Below are 22,916 nucleotides of genomic sequence, written 5' to 3'. Positions count from 1 at the left end.
TCTACTCGTCACCCTGATCACTTTGGTATATATAACCCTATATCTGACTTTTTTAGTTTTAGGACTTACAAACAACCGTTATGTGAACAAAACTATTATACTCTCCTTAGCAACTTTGTTGCGAGAGTATAAAAAAGGATTTGGAAACAGCTGTATCTAATCACCACCCCTTTATTCTACCAACACAACTAACGGGGATCCAACTAGATGTACTTTTTTCAATAGCCTTTTTTTGACAGATCGCGCGTGAGTCGTATTAAGTTGTCACGTTATTTTTGTACATACAGTATTGTTTGGCATTTCATCATGGAAAAACTTAGGCCAAACACCGTTTACAAATCAATCAACTGGTATATGAAACGACTTGGCACATTTTACGTCGAGATCTTAATTGAAAACGTACAAAGCAAAGTTTGTGCAAGAACTGAAGTAGCTCGCTTTATGGGCTCTTGCAAAGTTCCAAGAAGATCCGACGTTTTCCAGCCAGATTGTGTTCGGCGGCGTTTCTCACACATCGCATTCAATCAATAGATTTATTGAGAGGACACTATAGTAAGAAGATAATTTCACGTATTGAGCCGGTCGTTTGGCCACCAAGATCATGTGATATCACACCTTTACACTTTTTCCTGTGAGAAAATGTAAAGCCTAAGGTCTATGCGGACAATCACGCTTCGATTCAATCCCAATTAAATTTGAAGTTTCTGTATTTTTTCTTTGAAAAAGTAGGAAACCTCGAAATGGATCACCCTTTATTATTGAACAGACTTTCGCGAGAAAATAGACGGATCATAAGAAATATTTTAACTCGAGCATATATACAATGTATGTTCCACAAGAAAATAAATTTCTTCGAACTTCAACGCTCAACTAATTGCCATTAAAGAGTCTTTGAAAAATCTATAATGCTCAAATAAATATTCTATTAAAAATCGCTGAAGAGACCTCTTATTATACATAGGTAATTTTATATACATATAAATATAAGCTTGTTAAAAATAAAAAATCTTGTTCTAATTTAGCAAGAATTAACTAAATATACAAAGTTGCAAACACATACACCCGTATACATATGTTTGTAGAAGTATCTAGCGTTGATAAGACTTTAAGTCAGCCTACTCTGTTGCTATCATTTACAGCATATAATACCTTAAAATACATTTCTAACTGATAAATGTGCTTAAGTTTGGAATACAGTTAATCCGTCTGGTGTTAAACAAAAACTGAAATAAACGAACGTGATACGTAAAGTGCTTAGCCTACAAAAGAAAAAAGAAATTTCCAAAAAAGATATTTGCTTCTTATAATTTTCTTTTAGTTCGACTAGTTTTTTCAGGGGTTCTTCAACGGGCGCCGATAGCTTTCTCATACCCAATTTCCACGTCTTAAAACGTCGGGCTGACAGTACGAGATCGTCACTTTTGTCAGGTTTTTCTCCGTGATAGCCGTTTTCGGAACTTTTCAGCATGGCTTTTCAAAATCCGGCGGCAGCCAGGTTGAAACTCTTGAAACTAGTTTTTGACCGTCATTGTATGCTCTTTCATTTCACTGCGAGATTTCTCTTCCAAAAATATGAACTGAATCACCCATCGATATTCCATATTTCGATAATCCGTGGACCCATCCCTTCCACACGTGGTCCAAAAATAATTACGAGTCCGATTCCAATGAAGTTTTGGCTGTAGCCGTTCACAAGAATATACTACACGACAGTAAATTTCCCTTGCGATACCGGCGCCAGTTAGAGTAACTACTTATCGAATTTGTGCACCGCCCTACGTAGGTTTCAACTTATATAACGAAAATTGCGATAAAATCGCTGAATTGGTCGAAAGAGACTTACATATTTCAATTTCAATAAAAATACCGCAAGACTTTTTTGACAACCCATTATGCTAACCAAAATCTTGGAATATTTTAATTAAGCCATATTCTCAAAACAATAGTTCTCTGAATTGTCTATCTGCTCATTTCCACTAGGGCTTTAGTGTCCTTGCAAGGTCCTAGCAAACTAAGATCAACATAGAAATGTATTAAAGAGGCTTCATTCAAATCAACTTATGAGAGATGAAGCTAAGCTGGATGATGTTCGGAACCAAATCTTACCTATAGCTTACATAGTCCAAGATATCCCAAAATATTCCAAAAAATTATAAAAGAAGCTATTTGGATCCGAGATGGAAATAGCTGATATCTCGAAAATGGAAAAGCGATTACTTACACTTCCAACTTCCATCCAGCTTCGAAAACCTTCACCTCACTAATAGGTAATAAATCTCCATGACTTATAGCATGTACATTATCCAAATTGTTGGAACCTTCTATACTTTCGCCAAAGCTATAATATCATCAAGTACACTACAATTACCGCTGAGACCCCTGTCCTCACTAGAAATAGCATCAAGCCATTTCATCATTAGGCTCGTTTGAATGCCTGATCATAGCGGAATCGCTGGAAATTGCGAAGCTGATGAGCTAGCCACAGGGGCCCCTTGCCCCGCTTAAGTCCGAATGGGACCGGGTTGGATTTCCATTGGCATCTTGCGTTCTAGCATTGCACCAATGAACCTCGCGTGTGCCTAGCAGGCGCTGGTCGACTGTGGGGTCTTTCTGGCCTAGAGTAGAACGCTCGAGATCAACTGAACTACTTGCCTCGAGCAAAGTTTATCATGCCGCAATTGTAGGAGTTCTTACTGAACACCATCCAATAGGCATTCATGCGGTAAGCCTTAAAATCTTGTCGGACGCTAGTTGTGAAAGTTGGATGGAGGAGGACAAGGTGGAAACATCCAGGCGCTTTCTTCTCCATTGTTCATGTCCAGCCTTTGCAAGACTGAGGCTGAATCATCTCGGTAATCTTACTTTAGGTGAACTAAAAGACATAGCCGGAACTGATATTAGCCGTCTAAACAAATTTGTGACAGGCTCGAAGCGCTTTGTCGATCGGGGTCTTGGATAGACCTTTTAAACTAACCTAATCTACACAGTACTTAGGTCCAATATCGTTCAGCTCTCTCATCGACTTGATATTGCTTGGTGCATCCCCGTTTTTTTGTTTTTTACAATTCGGACCAAATAATGTGAAGCTCATAAATGGGAACCGAAAAGAGGGTTTCACGTATTGGCTATCGGATGACTGAGAATCTTTCGGATGAATCCTTAGAGCTTCGCTTTATATTTGTATGAACTGTTGGGAGGAAATTTGGACAACGAAGAAGACCCATTTCGATAATTTATTTTATTTTTTGATATGTTGGAATTCTTCCCGTCACCAATTGAAGGAGAAACAAGAACTTTTGCACATACGCCCATAATGACATTGTTACCAACATCGTCTCGACCCGCCCTATCTTAAAAGCTCGGTATTTTAGCAATATTTATGTGAAAACTAAATTCCTTCCTTCATCTCTCATTTCAGCACTTGACCACCAAAAGGTGCAAATGGCAACTCACGTCCTCCTGTTATCTGCTTAGACCAGACAAATCATTCTGCGTTACCGCCTCGGAATTTCATATTTGAAATATTTAAACTACACAACCAACATAACTGCATATACAATAGGGTACATGGCGAGATATACCTTACGAACGACGTAGCAAAACAGTGAATGAGTGCGAACGCCAAAGGAGGGCAGCAGCTACACTTTTTTTATTTAATAATATTGACAGAGAGCGCTCTCGCCATAAGAGAGCAGCCGTCAGAGCCGCAGCGCTTGTATACGCTTGCAGAGCAGCCCAAAAAGGCAAAAGCCGAACGAGTCAAAACAAAGTGTCTACGAAGAGACAGCAAAAGCAGAGCGCCAAATAGCCTGGCAAGGCAACACACGCCAAAAACACTAAAAAGACCCCCACAAATCCACAAGCTAACATACATATGTACATACATGCTGCCACACACATACCCCCCAGTGTACAACAACAACAGCGAGAGCAATAAAAACGCACCGAGCACTACTAACTAGCAAAGGCAAAAGCAAAAACTACAGCGCTGTGAGCGTTTCTAAGCTGTGTGCGAGCAAGTTGAGTGGCCAGGTTTGCTGGGCCACAGAGCTCAGTTGACTGCAAAGCGTTTGAAACTTTTAAGTTTGCGAAACTCACTCAGTCAGTCAGTAGTCAGTATTTATTTGCTCAGCCGAGTGACGACCGCTTGGAGACGGTATGCGCGGCATTTAAGGGTTAAACGCAAAAATTGTTTAAAATAAATTTCTATTTGAGCAACACCCCTTTGCGGCCGGCGAGATCCGCGAGCGAGCGTACCACGAGCGTTGGTCTGGCATAGCGACGGCGTCGTCGTCGTCGTCGCCGTCATAATCAAAGCACGTTTTTCCTTAGCTGGCTGCGGCACACATACTACTACATAGAGACTCAAAATTATATGGTTATGTAGCGCTAGCTATGTTTGGCCAGTGAAGTAGACAGACGATACGGCACGCTGCCGTAAAGCGACAACAAAACATCGTGTAAAATCAACGAATTTGACTGCCTCTACGATTTGGCGTCGAGTGTGACGACGCTTACCTACCCAAATATCAAAAAAAAAAAAATCTTTAAGCAACGATAGACGCACAGGAGAATGGCTGAACAGTTGGCCGGTCGGAACGTCTTGCTTCGTTAAGCTAGTGCCTGTTGTTTCCCTGACTGCGTGCGCTTGTCTGCTTGCCTGACTGCCTGCCTGCCTTACGCGTAATCACACTACGAAGGAAGTGGAAGCCGACGGTGGAAAAAGAGAAGCAGAGCCGGAGGCAGAAGAAAACTCGTCGTCATCGGCGTACTCATCGCCTCGTCGTCATCGTCGTCGTCGTAGTTGCCGTTGTTATCGTCGGTTGTGTGCGAGCAGCGCGCGTGAGTGTGTGAAATCAAAATCCTCAAAATTGTCGCTGCCTGCCTACGGTTAACTACTTCCTTCAGCATATCCAGACAGATTCACATTTAGTACGAGATCTGTGCGGTACGGTGCGTGACGGCAATATTTTCGGTTTAAGCGGCAAACACAAGACGATTTTATTTCGTTACGAAGTCGACTGAGCTCGATTGAAATCGTTCGTCTCGTTTCGTTACGATTTAGGCTGCTGCTGCTGTTGATTCAGTGCGCTGCTGCGGTCAGCAAGAACAAATAACACACAAAACCCAAAAAACAAAAATCAGAAAATAAAATTGTCTACAAAAAGTGCAAAATTATTGGAGAAACTTGTGGCCATACTAGTTGTGCGGTATCGCAGGTCGTCACTACTACCACACACAGGTACAAACGGATATGGGTATGAAAAATGCAAAACAACAACACCAACAAGACACAACTAATGACGCAGAAAAGTAGTTGTGGAAGGTAAGCAGCGCATAGAAAGTTGCAACATTGAGCATTGTGAACATGCGACACGGCGCTAAGCAGCAGCATATACTATATACCGTCGTAGAAGACGCAACTGAGGTAGCAGGACTTAAATATAGCGGCAGCTAAACGCTTGACGACAGCGTTACGGACACAAAATACCAGCGTTGTATACACGCAACAAGCATTTGAAGAACGCTGAACGCTCGAGTGTGGCATCAAGAATTCGTCTAGCGCGCAGACTAGACACAGCTAAAATAGAAAGACTAGCCGAAAACTAAGTACGCTGCTAACCGTAACGAGTTTATAAAAATTAAAATACACACATAACGGCATAGAACGAATGTAATAAAATACGACTGTGGCGCAGAAATGTGGCAAAAGCAATAAAAATAATAGAAAATAATAAAAATAAGCGAAAAGTAAAGGAAACCTCACAGCTAGAAGGCCAGAAACAAGTAAAACGCCAAGCAAACGGAAAGAAAACTAAGAAAATTAAAGTGAAAATCCAACTGAAACACGCTGCGCTGCGGCTTTACTGCCTTTCTGACTGACTGACTGCCTGCCTGCTGCCTGCTTGACGCTCGCACACGCCTGGGCCGGCCGGACCAACAGCAACAACAACAACAACACACACACAGTCTATTAGTAGTGGGGAAATAGCGATAGCAAACAGCTAGAGGCACACTTCCAACAGCAATTGCGCGACAAGCCAGCTAGTCATTCAGCCAGCCAGCAAGCGAGCGACGCGTCGGCATGCGACGAGACGAAGCCGTTTTCGTAAAGCGAAGAAAAGTGGCGAAAGAAAATTCATAATTTTTAATATTTAAAATTAAAGTGGAAGCAAACACACACAAACACACGCACGCACACGAATACGGGCACACAGCGCAAAGCGATGAAAATTGAGCGAAAATAGATAGCGGCAGTTGTAGTGTTGTACGTACATACGTATGTATGTACATAGTTGTAGTGGTGTTAGTGAATAGAAAATATCTGCACAAGAAAGTGCAATTGAATATTGAATAGGCACAGGCACTGGCAAAGCAAAGCAAAACGTGTGTGTGCTCTCAAACCAAACCAAACCAAAACGTCAACGCCAACGTCAAGGCGGGGCAAAGGAAGCGCACGCTTACAACCACAACAACAACAATAACAAAAACTACAATAAAATCACTCAAGCAATTGTTCAAATGTGCGCGCATGTGTGTGGTTAATTCAAAAGTAAAATCGAATTAAAGCGACGTATGGGGTATAAGCGTCTGCAATAGTGGTAGTGTATAGGCATATACGCGCGTGTGTGTGTGTGCGTATATAGTATATGTATTGTGTTGTCGGGCATGTGCTGAGTATTGTATGCACTTGTGCTTTCTTTACAATTTTAATTTTAAGCAATTGTGAAGTGCTGTTGTTACAATATTAGTTAAGAAAAAATATAAACGAAATAAATAATAAAAATTAAAATTAAAAAAATAAAAATTAAAACTAAAAAAATAAAAATTAAAACTAAAAAATATAAAAATAAAAGTTAAAACTAAAAAATAATGTATGTAGCTTAAGTTGAAAAATTGCTGAAAATTACAACAATAACAACAACAAACAAAACTGGTCTACGCGCTTTCCATAAACGGGAAGACCAACAAATTATGTGCCATTTTCTAAACTAATTAGTACAGTCGAACCGAGACTAAAGCATAAAATACAAAATAAAACCACAAGTAATCAAATTAAATAATTTAAAAATTAGTGTACATAATAATTCATAAGTGATAAGTAATAACAAAAACAACAAATTTACATGCTAAGCTTAGTGTATTATGCGCTAATTACAAGAAAAAATTAAGTAATAGTAAATAAAATAGTGAAACACCGATATTTCCTATAATGCAAAGAAGCTTTAAAAATGCAACAATAACAAAAAAATAAAAATCGAAAAAAAAACGAGTGGAAATTAACAAGGTCGTAGGTATTCTTAACAGTATTATTAACACGTTAACACACAAACTTCCACCTACCAAACCAAAACAACACGCGTGACCCCCACAACGTGAAAATAAAGGGAAAATCAAAAAAACAACAGCAAAAAAAATCCAATACAAAACAATCATAATAAAGCAACAGTGCACTAGCAGCACAACACGGTGCCACACAGCGCGCTAACACGACGCGACAAACCCACACAACAACAAAAAATAAAAGAAAATAAACAACAACAACAACCACAAACAAAAGGCGCATAAAACACAGGCTGGAGCAAAACCGTGTGGAGTCGACGCAGACATACAAAAAGTGTGCGCCTGAATTAGAAAAATAACAAAAAACGACGCAAACACACACATACAACAACAAGCAGAAAAAAGAAAAACGAAAATGTCCTGCATATCCAGCAATTTCAGCTCGTTCTTCCTCAATTCCCTCAACGATTCGTCAGAATTCGCCAAGTATTTGAGCAATGGCGAGTTAAAGTTTTCGTCCTTCGAGGATTTTCAAGTGTTCGGCTCGGGTGCGGGCGCTGGCACGTCACCAGCGTCGCCATCGCCAGCAGCTGGTGCCGCAGCCTCATCATCATCATTAACAGCGCAGCAGGCAGCATCGCAACAACAGCAACAACAACAGTATTACAATGGTGGTGTTGGTAATAGTGGCAACAACAACAATGCCAATATAAGCGCTGGCGCCAACGCGACGGGGTTACCAAGCGGCATTGAACAGCCATATAATAACGGTGTGGCCGCAATGAATTCCATTGGTAATTGTGGCGGCACGGAAACGGCCAACACTTCCGCATTAACGCCCGCCAACGCCTCCAATACGGCACCGGCCGGCGTGCAACAGCTGCAACATGGCGCACATTTGCATGCCGCACATCACACACCCCAACATCCCAACACTCACCTGTCACATCACCCGCACCAACATCCACATGCGCAACATCCTTACGCCGGTCATGCACCGCATACACCTGGCAGTCTAGCCGCTCCCAGCAATGCCTTTCATTCACACAATCACCTCGCTTCACCGCACCTAACAACAGCTGCGACGACGCCAAATTATCCGACAACGCCACAGCGTTGGACTACAACTGCCGGTGCGAGTCCAATGGTTAGCGGCTCGTCGGGCACACCACATCCTATAACGCAATTGCAGAATAGCAATCAATCGGGCACGCCTATTGCGGCCAATCCGAGTGGTGCACAGCATTTTGATGGTTCCTTTGAATTCCTAAAATACCTGCGTCACTCGAACGATTACAATAATAGCGAGCCGCAAGGTGATGCTGTCGCTGCCAGCGCCTCAGCTGGTCAAGTGCAAGCATCATCATCATCGTCGTCTAGCTTGATCGATTTGGATAGTAGCACGTCGCATAAATCACGTTCTTCACGCAAAGCCGCCGCTCTATTGTCTTCCGTATCGCGCACTTCGAATAGCCTTGATGCCAATGCGCTGGACGTCTTCGATCATGATTCCAAACACACCATTTTCGATATGCATCACATGACGGCTACAAATAGTTCCAACTCGAATGAATCCTCCATGGAGGTATCCAATTTGGCCTTTCCTAGCTCACACCTCAACGCTTCCAACTCGAATACTTCTTCTGAGGGCGCCGCCACTGGCAGTTCGGATTTCGCTATGTTACACTCGAGTTCGGCGGCAAGCGCGCCCAAGCCATTGGCTACCTTCACCATCAAAGATAACTTTGATGTGCATCCATCGCACAAGGTGGAGGAGGGCATATTCCAGCATATGAATAAGTTGCCGGCGAAGAAGAAGGAAAATTTGAAACAATTAGGTGTGCGTTTCACCGGTCAAATGACGCTCTCGGATAAATCGATAGTTGTCGAAAACTTCATCAAGTTCTGTCAGGTGAGCATATATTTGCTATAATTTTAAATTAGTATTTTACTTGAAAATAAATCACGTTTTAAGTTTGTGGCCTCTACTTGATAGTTTCTTTTCGAAACATCGTTAGTATCACGTCATTTTGGTACATGTAAAGGAGGCACTACTAAACTATGTCAAAAATAAATCGTTTACTTTGAAACTACGCTTTATGAGAACAACATCAGGAATCTTACATTTTCGTTATTTTAAAAGTCTTCTTAGGTGTCCTAGATGTGTAGGTTTTTTCGTCATTGTTCGAAAAGTTATCCGCACACCTCACGAAAACCTTTTCACTCTCTAAATTTGACAATTTTCACTGAGAATCTTCTTGAATATTACGACGATAGTGATTTCTGTGTTACTTTGCAATAGAGAGAGAAGGTTCAGCTTTGGATTACTTGTCAAAACCAAACAATCAGATACATATAGCATTCGTAAATATGGCCGGCATGTGCATTCCAGAGAAGATTGCTATAATACCTAGCTAGGATTACAAACAGGGACTTTCGGATATCCTCCGTAATGTCGATTGCATCACTGACAACCTGGATCACTGTCTGATAGAGCCAAGTCCTTGCAATTTCTTCCCTGCGTATTATACTTACCTGTAAATAGCGTAGCTGGATGAATCTAAGCTGATCTTTAGTTAGAGATAGACTATGTCGGTAGTTCATACTCTAGCTTCAGACAACCAGATCAAGGAAGCAGTAGATAAACTGCTCAGAAGTCCAACTTATCTAACCAATAGATTGCTGACAGTGCGCTCAAGGCAAGAATTCTCTGATCTCAATGTCAAGAGCGTCAAGCTGCTTCGTTATAACACTTGGTTGTCTGGTCATAGCTCATTCATTGAAAGTTGTTGTTGCAGAATTCTGTCGAGTTGACAGTCCTTGGCCAGATAAAAATCCAGATTCTTTCCGGTTAGGTAGACCTGACTGTCGTGGGAACGAAAATACCGGCCTTCTAGCAAAGTCTTCTTCTTCAACACCCATTGACAGGCCGGCATTCTACATTCCATAAATCTGGGAATATGTCGGTACTTCGCTGCTATCATGCATTCTGAGCTGGTCAACAACAGGCGGCACCCTTTTCCCATTTACATTGCAGTATAAGGATGAAACATCTCGGTAGTCATACTTTTCAGCGAACCAGCAAAGATAGCTGAAACTGATATTTGTGTTGGTATCAGAGCGCTTTGTCGAATTATGAGGATCATTACGGTCAATTAGGATTTTTTAGAAAAGCTGCAAACAGAACAGACAGCCGAACATCTTTATTGGCGTAGACACCGTTTTCACGGTTATAGCCGAGTTTACAACAATGCGTCAGTCATTTCTTCTTTTTGCAATGTGGCGCCAATTGGAGATTCCAAGCAAAGCCCAGTCCTTTTCCACCTGGTCTTTCCAAAGGAGTGGAGGTCTTCCTCTGCTTTCCCCGGCGGGTACTGCGTCGAATACTCTCAGATCTCGAGTGTTTTCTTCCATTCGGACAACATGACCTAGCCAGCGCAGCCGCTGTCTCTTGATTCGCTGAACTATGTCAATGTCGCCGTATACCTCATACAGCTCATCGTTCCGTCGACTGCGGTTTTCACCATTGCCAATGCGCAAAGTACCATAAATTTTTCGCAGAACCTTTCTCTCGAAACTGACTGCCTTCCTATTAACGATCATTATTAGTTCTTTTAGATAAATATTTCTATTTCCGAAGGACGAGACCTTCAGTCCAGCATGTATCCATACTTTGAGTATTATAAGTGAATTTAGCGAAACTATTAATGCTCAATCGATAGTCTGCAACAGTGTTATATAATATACATACATGCATACGTCAGAGGCTATGTATTTTTTAATATTATAAGGATTCCCGTCCGTTATTGTTGGTGTGGAATAAGAAGGTTCGCTAGTTCGCTATGCCGAACGGGTGACGGCGCCACCCTGTGGTTATACTCAATTTTTCAATCACAATATTCACCTGTATTTATCGTGGTTACTGTACCTGCGACCAGATGGGAGCATGTGAATTGCATACCGTTATAATATATAATTTGCAGGTATATAGTGGTCCTATTTATATATGTATGTATGTTTATATGCATTTATAAATAAACTAAATAGTTATATACAACTCAATACTGTTATGTAATCGAGCAGTTATGCATATATGTATTTTTATATGTGTTTGTGTGTGTGCTTGCAAGTGTATGTAGTAGTTTTCACAATTTCCATTTTAAAATATTTATTATATATTCACCTTATATGTGGAATAGTATGGCTTTCATGTGAATATGATGGGTAGTGGCTCGGCTTAAGTCACATTGTGTATGAAATTTGCATGCAAGTGTGTATATAACGGGTTACATATGGTAGTTATATGGTAAATATGTACTATATATATTTATTTATACATATATGTAGTTGTGTTAATAGTTAATGTGCGCTTGTAAATGTAATGTTTGTAGATCCTGTGTAGACACCTGCCAAAATTTACAATCGTCTATATGTATTGAAATATGAATTTTTGGTTATTACATATGCATTTATGTATGTACATACAGACTAATATGCATATTCGATATATACAGCCTTACAACAATTTACAGCGACAACCAGCAACCTTCTACCTAACCTCACTGCTATAATAGCAGTCATAATATCGACAGTAACAAATATAAAATATATGTACATATGTATGTAATTACTTCTATGCATGTGTAAGCGCATGTAAAGTAATTGTATGCCACATACGGTTACATATTTCTACACTTGCACATTCATATACATATGTATGTATGTATGTTTCCTTGTACTCATGTCTATGGCTTTTAAAGCTCTACAAATTGTGGGGTAGAGCAGTGTTAAAATAATTTATGTATATAGAGATATATTTGTACACACATTTATATGTATTTATTTATATATACACACACCTCTACATACATATGTAATAAACTTATTTGTAAAAGTTTTGTGGCTGAAATGAGCGAAATCGTTACAAAATTTTAGTCCCCAGGCAATGTGCTTGTTCATATAGACTACAGACATATACACATGTAAATACACACATATGTACATACAAAACATATCTAAGTGCATACACCCTTTTCCGCATACCAATGCGCTTCCCAGCGTCCACCCATCAACACCCATAGATTATCAGCATAGCACATTCCTTTGACTACCCGGTGACCATAGCACACACACATGCATAAATTCAAATCAACAAACATACATACAAGTCCCACTTACACAAATTTTAACTAGCTGGTGTGTCTGTGGTGTGTTCGAAAGCTCCCGAAAACCGAGTGGCTGGCAGTATGCAGCGTGCGGAGTGCAAAAAGTCATTTGGCCTCATTGTGCACATGAGTGCCACCCTCAAAATTAAACTAAATATTCATGCGACAGACGAAAGGACGAACAGCACTGCTACAATAATAGCACACACACACACACACACACACAGATATTTCTAATGTGTAATTCGGCCAGACCATCAGCCACCCACTTACACACCTAAGTAGATGTACAATTTTTAGTGCTTCTCGTACATCCTTCGTGTCTAATTTTTGAACTATGCCCGCAAACTCACAGACAAACTTGTTTACATGTATGTAGTTGTAAGCTACACAATTTACACATACATATTTATAATAATTTTAAAATTGCGTACAATCTATATAAATTCATACATACATACATACGTACTTACAGATTTGTTTTTATTGTTATTTGTACTTAGTTGCCTGGTATTTGTAGTTTCGAAAGTTAGTGCTCGTGTACCTACAACAAACATCATTATAAGTATGTATTTTCGTATGTATATTTATAGTTTTATATACTTACTTGTATATAGCATATGTATCATCAGCTGCCCATACTCGGAAAGTAGCAGCAAGTTCTGCTATTAGAATTAGGGACTTAGGAGGATAAAGCCGGAAAGAGTAGGGCGAAAACGTCATCCTAAATCAGCTATATATGTATAAGCAAATCAGACTATATCCTCACAAGGTTACATTTCAATTGTCACTTTCAGACGCGCATTCCACCTGGGAACCTGAGAATCTGGGAATTCACCTAGGAACCTGGGAATCCGCACCTGAAAGTGGCCATTGAAACCTAACCTTGAGAAGATATATTACCTACCTCCTTACTATACTTCTTCTCCATTCACGTCTAGAAGCATCTAAATCTCTACCGACGGGTCCAAAATGAACTGCGAAGTAGAAACCGGGGTATACTCCAATGAGCTCAACACCTATATTTCTATCCGCTAACCAAACTCAGCCAGCATCTTCCAAGCGCAAGTATGGCACTAGATATAGAGAAGGCCTATGAAGTTCTATTGAATAACTACTGGGGATGCAGAAAGCAACCTGCCATGCGGCACTGCTTGCCTTGTCGACTTCGCAGATTAATTTCAACGTAGTCAACAACTACAAGAGTGCTTTAAGCTCACTGGCAGTTCGAGTTCACTTGTCTTTAATTTGGGTTTCCGGTCACAGGAACAATTTCGGCAACGAAAAGGCAGACGAGTTGACAAAGCTAGTAGCCTCTTTAGATGAATCCCGGCAGGAGCCAATACTGTGCCCGCTAGGAACGATCAAAACAGTGTTTTATATGCATTTTGTACAAATCGCGTAGAGTACAACAACAATACGCCGACCAGACTTCGGCAACAAACCGACTCCCTCTCAGTGAGTGGTGTACTTGGGCCAAACCATCACCCATTGAGGACGAAGAGCTCGAGTTGCCTGACCTGTTCTGCAGGTTAAACTCCTACTTATCCAGAATCGGTTCTGACATATTTAAAATATGACACGAACCACCTCTTAGCATGCCCTATTAACGGCACACATCTGACACCCCTCTCCCTATAATCTGAACCCGTCGAAACAACACGTTTCCTGGGCCTACCGTTGGATGAACTCGATGACAACTTATCTAATCTTTACCATCCCGTTACAACAACAAGCTGCAAGGTAACAAATAAGATATGGCTGAAATATGGCAGGAAAAGAACAAAGGGCCTAAAATTTAGGTCCAAAAATAGCATATACAGACTTACAGCTAGAATAAGGCGGCACTGGCCTTTTGGAGAGCATGCGGTCAAAATGGGTCTGTCTTATAATAATAGTTGCCGTAGCTGAAAGCAAGAAAAGAGTTGCCCTGCTCTATCACAAAACCGACCCATAGTACTTGAAGTTCATCAAGCACCAAACCTTGAAAGGCTGTCCACAAAAAGCTTGGCGAAAATAAGTAGTTTCATTGAAAGCACCAACTGGCTTGTGAGCCAAGATGAAACAGCATAGCAAGATTATAGAAGTCCAACGATCCAGCGCTAATTGAGCTCAAAGTGGCAGGTATGAACCTACCTATCTTGAGCTTCCTTTTTGGAAAGGTCGCTTTCAAAACTCTTCAGATTATTTTATGCACATATGCTACATGTCTTAAAACGGTAGCTATTGCTAAAATTATAAAACCAGTGATCAAGATTCACCTATCCGAATTTGACAGTTTACTGAACTTGGTAGGCTTTACGTTTAGCAAATAAAGGAATAGAATGGCCAAATCGAATCGATTTTGAGGATTAGTTTCAGCTATATGCCATAGTGGTCCGATGTCTTTTGTTTCGACAATTTACTTTAATTATATATGTATATACTTTAAAGGGCCTCCGACGTTTCCTTCTGTATGTTTCTAACAAACCATTTTATACTCCTATAAGTACTCCATTTTAACCATCGCCATCCTAAATCTTAAATATATGTATCTCTGTATAGAAAAATTAGGGTTCTGTAAACTAAGTAGTTACAAACAAGTTTCTGGCTACGAACGAAAATGTTGGGTCGCGAATTTAGACAATTTTAACCAAAGTAATTTTTTCTGATATCGTTCTTTTTGAGATATCTTTCTAAAATCAGATAGATTTGATCACTTTCAAGTAGTCTCGCTGTACTAAATGAGAGCCACTTGTTGAATTTAAATCAAAAAAAGGAGAAGAACATATGGATAGGTTCTACAATAGATCCAGATTCAGTAAAGCTTGCTGTTTAGTTTTTCTCAACACTTTGGCTGTTCTATGAAATATAGCCTTCTGCCACCTTCAACATTATCCTGGACATTGACGCATTAAGGGCTTGTAGAAATCGTTACTGGCAACAAATGCCTAGGCTCGTCAGGTTAAACTGTTTCTCGAAGAGTTCAATACAAAAGTTCAAGCAACTGATTGTTCTTCCCAGGCACAAATAAAGCTAGTAGTGTCTTCTGCACAGATTAAGATTTATCAATTCTGCGATCTTGATTGCCCCACAATCACCAGGCTATCGGGCAAATGAATCCGAGAAAAAATATCACAGCCATTAACCCTGCAGCATGAGTAAAGCTTTTTGATGACTGGAGAGGACACAATAGACCATAAGTCGCAGAGCATACCTTAACTCTCAGACTATCCATCTAGGCTGCGCTATCAGAGATAATGCTGTTTTACACTGAAAATAATCGTTCAGTTGCGTTGTGTATATAGTTTTTGTAATACGAATAACTTCGAAAACTTCGACACTTCAGAAATTCTGGTATGGAACTATTGTATTTCGAGATAGATGAAATTATATAAAACATAGAAACATGTGGTATAGAAAAAAATTTTCACCATAAACCAGCCAAAAATACGATAAGCTATGTGCGTGGTAGAACCTTAACACAATTAGTATTTCACATTGGCAAGCCCTTTGGGGCGCATTAAATTTTAAAATGGCAGTTTGCACCAAAGAAGCATGATTTGCGTTATTTTAGAAATTTGAATAATAAAATTGTTTCTATTCATACATGAGTGTACATACACACATAAGTTATATGAGGATGCAGATTTGCATATAAGATAACTATAATTAAATAGTACAGGGTGACACATAAATCTATTAACTTGCAAATATTAGCCGGCATCGATTCGCTTTTTCCTTGCTCGCTATCATTCAGCAAATTTTTTTTGCTCAACAAAAGATTGCAAGTAAATGCAACAAAAAAGTTAACGAGTTGAAATCAATACAAAGGAGTACTCGGATACCTCATCAAAGTGGTCCCAGGAGCAAGTCATGACTACCGAAACTCAAATATATTAAAAGTATTATGTACCTTGGAAACTCATACGCCGTACAACTTTTAAGCACAAAATGCTTAAGAAGGGGATGCACGATCTCTTGTAAACAAGAGTTTCAGTTATATCTGACGATTCGGCCTTAAGAAACCCATAGAAACTTTAACAGATATCTCAGTTAGCGCTACTGTTGTCAACCGGTGATTTAACCGATAGTTAACTGAGAGTATAACTGATATCTTCACTGCTACCAAATTTTGTTTTAGTTATTTTAGGCCAGTTTTACCTTAGTGAATGCACATGTGACATATTACGCTCAAAAAATTAAGTAAAAAATTTTTTTTTTATTGTTTTTCAAAATTTAAGACTTGAAATAAATTATATGAAAACGTAAGACTCGACACAGAGTAGAAGAAGAATCTCCTCAAAAACAAGAAACGAAGCACAATTACACTAACGCATCGGCCATACACATCGCGGTGTGCTGCCAGTTTGTTTGAACAACTGATACATATATGTATGTATGTAGTTTGTTCGAATCACTATTATCCAACGGTTGAACAATTGAAGCCACATATAGTACATACCCATTGTACGTAGATTTCTGGAAAACTAATAATAAAGGCAGTATAAAAATTGTCTTCTTATTTCAATGGTGTCCTATATGTCATTTTTCGTTCAAGCTTACATGACCGAACCTATTAGCGACCTAAGTCGGATCTTCGGACTAATAAATAAATATTTTAATTAATAAATTCAAAGTGTCAATTTTTGAAAATTGGAAGAAAATTAAATTTTATCTTCTTTTTTCATTTCATAAAATATTTCTTTTGAAACTGTAAAATAACTCAGTGCTTCCAAGTAATTGATTCATTCTGACCTTATCAATGCAATTTGAAAAAGTAATTTCACAGTGCTGCCCATCTGTTTGACAAGCTTGCATAATGTGTTCGATTCGCCACTCTCCAAAGTTTTTAAATTGAACAGAGCTACCATGCATTTGTAATTATCGTTATTATGGCACTGGTGCAATACAAAAAAAATCCTGGCCACGTGCTGTAAGTAATGTCAAACCTTTAACATATCATGCACGCTTTAGGGGTTACATGGGTGTAGGGTTTCAAAAAATCTATTTTTTTATTATCTTATTAAGTTCTACAATATCTAGAATATTGTCCTAAATTTTCAATTAATCCGAGTAACAGTTTCGGAAATACAGTCTTGAAAAATCAGATTTCTACGGTTAGTGGATGAGTATAGATCGTGATTAATCGAAGGATTAGGAAAAAATTAATTTTTGGCGAAGTATTAGTTGTAATTCAAAATAAAAAAAAAACCCTTGGATCAATCACGAGGTCATCCTATTTAGAAAGATCGTGAAAATTTTCAATAACATCGTTTTACTAGTTACTGAGAGCTTGTGACCACCAACTTTGAAAATGATGTTTCGAGAAAAATATGATGAAAGATAGAAGTAGCCGACCGGTCCAGCCTGCTCACCCAAATGTTCTATCTCCTAATACTTTAATTGCGATTGCCTTGAAACTCGTAGTTAAAAAAAATATTTCTTTTTTATTTCAAAATCCACTACTTAATCAGCGGTTCGAGATAATCTTTTAAAAACCACCACCCACCCATAGGAGAGTTTAAAAGGTTCTTTATCTCGATTCTTATCGGTCTCTTTGTATAGCCGCTATATGAAATAGTGTTCCGTTATCGATTACGACAAATTAGCAAATTTTGAGAAGCAAGCGATCTGTGCAAAATTTCGGATCGATATCTCAAAAACTACAGGGTTTGTTCGGAAAGTAATAAGACTGATTTTCTTCCGCCGCGACTCTACTTCGGTGCGAACGCGCACCGACTGGATTCGGTAGGTTGCGTTCCTAGCTAACGAACGAGCGGCTGGTCAGTTGTCCCCGATCACCTGAAGAGTCACGACAAACATTTTCACGCAACGTGTTTCTGTGAGTGGTGCAAGCCGAAAATGCAGCGTTCGTTAAAGCAGAGGTACGCGATTAAATTCTGTGTGAAACTCGGTAAATCTGCTACAGAGATGTTTGATATGATCAAATAGGCTTATCTAGATGTTGCTTTAGCCAGAAGTTGTGTGTTTCGGTGGCACCAGGCCTTTTTGGAAGGCCAGGAAGAGGTCGCCGATGAAGACCGTGCTGGGACACCTGTGACTTCGACAAACACCGACAATGCGACTCGTGTGCGCAAAGTTTTGAACTCTGACCGTCGACTAAATATTCTTTTAATTGCCCAGATGTTAAATTTATCAAAATCTGTGGTTCATGACATTGTGACGGAGGACTTGAACATGCGCTATAAGTGCGCGAAGATGTTTCCAAAAGTGCTCACTGATGACCAGCAATTGCAGCGAGTGGAAGTGTGCCAAGAAAATGTAAACATGTGTGAAAGCGAACCCCAATTTTTGAATAACGTAATCACAGGTGACGATTCACAGATGTTTGAGTGTGATTCCTAGACAAAGATTCAATCTTCCGAGTCTTGAGACGACAGAGGGGGTTCAAGCAGCATGCACCTCGGCTCTCAAGGCTATTCCGGAGAACGTCTTCCGTGACGCCTTCAATGCTTGGAAATTGTAACGATTGGTTCAATAAATTTCTTTAAATCGACTCAGTCCTATTACTTTCCGGACAAACCCTGTAATTCACGTATATACAAACAAGCTTAACTAACTCGACTTTATATGGTCTCAGATGTTTTACGCGTATTGTGGTTGTTACAATCTTCATGGCAAACTGAACATACCCTGCTCGTGGTCTAAAAATACCTTTGATCCACCCTGTATCTTTGTAAATATTACTGAATCGCATACGCTTGCACACATTTCCATAAATTTTATCATTTAAGCCACTGTACCAAAATATTACTCTATCACAATCGCGCCATTACAGCGTTATTTAAATATTCAAAGGGTTTAAATTACCAAAATACCGCACGCGCAAGTGCCACTCGCTGATAGCGCCCACCAAAGCGCTCATCCAACAGAACACACGCACCCAGCAGCGCCTCGGCTCTTCGCCGCCAACAATCATATCACTGTGTACACACATCGACACATCGCAATGTAGATATGTATGTATGTGGATAAGCTGCATATTTATATGCGTTTGCGTGTGTAAGCGCTATCAGCACTCACACATATGTACATACATACATTGCGCTCGACATCATTATCAACACCCGAAATTGTTGTGTGTGGCGATTGCGAACTGTGGCATCAACACTTGACGGCGCGCGTCCGTTCACACGTCCATCGCATCATCAGCATCATCATCGTCTCCGCCATTGCCATCTTCATACAAAAACAAACACTCGATGCTGGGCGTTCATGCTCAGACGCAAGGTGTTGGGGCACGGCATGGCAAAGGCAAAGGCAGTCGTGACCAAAGTCGAAGTCAGAGTTTCGACTTCGGTGTGGAATTGAAAATCGGTTTGTGTGTGATAGCGTGTAATGACTAGGGCGTTTGTACGTGTGTGTGTGTGTGTTTTTATGTTGGGAAGTGAAGCTGTTAGCCGCGCCACCACGCATGTCTTTAACTTCCGCCCGCCACGTAGATATGTATATCAAATTAAAGGTGGTTGTTTGGTTAGTTAGTTTTTGCGCTGAGAAATTCTAAACTTCAGAACTATCCGGAGATATAACGGGTGTTTTTTTAGATAGTAATGGCATCCACTTTTTTCGGAGTTGGTCTTATCGTATGATTCTCGAATGTCTTCTCGACAGCTGTTACTTGATTTGTACTCAGTTGGGTTCGCCATTTCATAATGAGCAGACTTACTCTGGAGCAACTCTTGCGAATAGTGCAAAATTAATACCAAATTCGGCTCGTGCGAGTCATGGACGATGACAACATCGTCGACCTTACGAATTTTCGAGATAAAGGTTCTGCGGAAGCTTTATGGTCCTTTGCGCATTGGCAAAGGCGAATGCCGCATTCAATGGAACGATAAGCTGTATGAGATATACGATGACATTGACATAGTTCAGCGAATTAAAAGACAGCGGCTACGGTGGCTAGTCCGAATGAACGAAAACACTCCAGCTCTGAAAGTATTCGACGCAGTAACCGCCGCGGGAAGCAGAGAAAGAGGAAGACCTCCACTCCGTTGGAAAGACCAGGTGGAAAAAGACCTGGGTTTACTTGGAGTCTCCAATTGGCGCCAAACAACGAAAAGGACGAACTGGTACGCCGTTGTAAACTCGGCTATAACGACGTATCGCGCGCTTCGGCCAACATTCGATCGACAAAATCGCCCAACAGAATCAGTAATTCGAGCAACCACAGCACATGTACTCTGGTGGATAATGCACATACTCAGAGACGTCGTACAGTGCGTAGCCCTATTGCTACTGTGTGGTAGAGTATCGAAGAAGACCCGAATGAGTCCAATCGCCAGCGCGCATAACAATCGGAGCTGTGCCCATGCTTTTGATGAAAGATGCTGATGGTTTGCGAGCTCACAAAATTCAACTCGAGCAAACACTGAAGCTGAACGATCATCAAGCGTGCCGCACGAGCGATGAATGTGCCAAAAACGAGTTGGCCACCGATCCCGATTTTCAGAAGTAAATTTTGTTCATCGCTGAACTCGCACTTTTGGTTGAATGAGTAGCTTAATAAGCGAAATTGTCGCATTTGGAGTGATGCTAATCCACAAGCCATTGTTGAGAGGGCGTTACATCCCTGAAAGGTCACTGTTTGGTGTGTTCTATTGACAGAGCGAACTATATTTCTCCAGAAATGAAGTGGGTCATAATGTTACAGTCAATAAAGAATGCTATAGAGACATCATTATTGACTTTTTTGTGCTTGAATTGCAGAATGTGAATATAGACGACCGTTGGTTCCAAAAAAGACGTTGCTACATGCCATATAACCAACGATACAATCCATTTATTGAAGTAAACTTTTGGTGAGCGCCTCCCTTCGTGGGTCTGTGGCGCAGTCTCCAAGTTCGTGCGATTTAACAACGCTGTACTATTTTTGTGGTTTTATGTGAAGTCAACTGTCTACACAGAGAGGCACAAGACAATTGACGTTTTGAAGAGATTATTCGGCGCTTTGTTGCTGACAATCGGCACAATTGCTGGAAAAAGTGTTCGAAAGTTGGACCTCTCGACTGGAATTTATTCCAACCAGTCCCGGCAATCACTTGCCGGAACCGCTTTTAAAACATAATGGCAAACCCTTATCATTATAACAAAGCTAATTTCTTCTCCATAACATTAGGTTAGGTTAAGTTAAACTGGTAGGCCAATATGCCACGCGCAGAACAGTTTTGGTGGCTTTGCGATACCAGATGAAGTTTAGTTCCTAAGTCCAAGAGAAGTAGTCATCCTTTAGGATGCCTGGCTTGACGCGAATTTCAACAGACTCTGGGGCCTCATTATCGATACCTCCTCCAGTTTATCATACCGTGGGAACCCCAGTTGCTTACAGCGTAGTCAATGCGAGACAAGTACACAAGAGATGTTCCACTGTTTCCCTCATGCCTTGCCCTAGACATTTTCTGCAGTCTTCTGGATCTGTCAGCCCCATTTTGCGGACGTGTGCCGTCACCAGACAGTGACCTGTTAGTATTCCGATCATTTTTCTGTAGTCTCTTCTACCGAGTGCCAATAGGAATACTAGGAATGTGTACTTCCGATCTACTGTTTTGATTTTCTTTACCATGCTTCTGTCGAGATCTTCGTATAGACAATGCATGGGTATCCCAGTATTTATCACGTCTTCGCATGTTAGCCACACACAATTCTTGGCTATCTCGTCCACTATTTCGTTGCCCTCGATGCTTTTGTGGTCTAGCACCCAGTAGAAGTGAAGTTGCTTACTTCTGGCAACACTTTCAACTGCTGCCCTGCTTCTCAAGACACTTCCGGGCGATATGCGGTACGAGGTTACTGCCTTGATTGCTACTTGGCTGTCTAGTAGATGTTGACTCTGGAATTGCTTGCAGGTGCATTAGAGGCCAGCTCCGCTGCTTTCGCAATAGCATAGATCTCAGCTTGAATTATACTGCAGTGGTCCGGCAACTTAAAATCGTTGACTTATGCCTAAGTCTGGACTGTTGGCCATAACATTAAATGTTATGCGTTTTATTTCTTCTTGAAAACCACACGTTAAAAAGACACCCTTTAATAATTTATATATACATATGTATATATGTATATACATGCATACATACACACAAATATAAAAGTTGTTCAGGCACTTGCCTAAGTTATCAAACTTCTGGTAATCAGATGCACATAACTATGAGAATGTACATACATATGTATGTATGTATGTTTGTAAAAATATATTTCTGCTTCTCATGCATTATCCTAGTTACATGTTCTCATCTTGCTATTTACACTTCCCCATACAAGTAAATGTTATACGCACATACACATACATATACATATGTATATGAGACTGTATGTGTGCGCATAGATTTCTACGTCAACCCATACACTCGACGTCACATTCTAATGCATTTTATCTAAAACCCGATCTCCACACACTCATCGCAGACAGCAGCAGCAACAGCACCACCCCAGAAACCCTAACCTCACTCTTCGCTATTGATTTTTAAC

At 40.4% G+C, this 22,916-nt stretch overlaps 1 protein-coding gene across 2 annotated transcripts in view; it reads left to right on the top strand.

The window, feature by feature from the left end:
* LOC126761065 (mucin-5AC) overlaps window positions 1-22,916 on the top strand; it is a 43,148-nt gene that overhangs the window by 2,825 nt on the left and 17,407 nt on the right. For both annotated transcript variants that reach the window (XM_050476988.1, XM_050476990.1), the window contains exon 2: window positions 3,419-9,196. In XM_050476988.1, coding sequence (XP_050332945.1) covers window positions 7,700-9,196 — 1,497 coding nt within the window. In that variant the 5' untranslated portion in view covers window positions 3,419-7,699. The remainder of the gene's footprint in view (window positions 1-3,418; window positions 9,197-22,916) is intronic.

Source organism: Bactrocera neohumeralis, chromosome 6, assembly GCF_024586455.1.
Source record: "Bactrocera neohumeralis isolate Rockhampton chromosome 6, APGP_CSIRO_Bneo_wtdbg2-racon-allhic-juicebox.fasta_v2, whole genome shotgun sequence".
NCBI lineage: Eukaryota > Metazoa > Arthropoda > Insecta > Diptera > Tephritidae > Bactrocera > Bactrocera neohumeralis.
The sequence above is the reverse complement of the archived record's forward strand: the minus strand, read 5'-3'. Positions and strand labels throughout refer to the sequence as shown.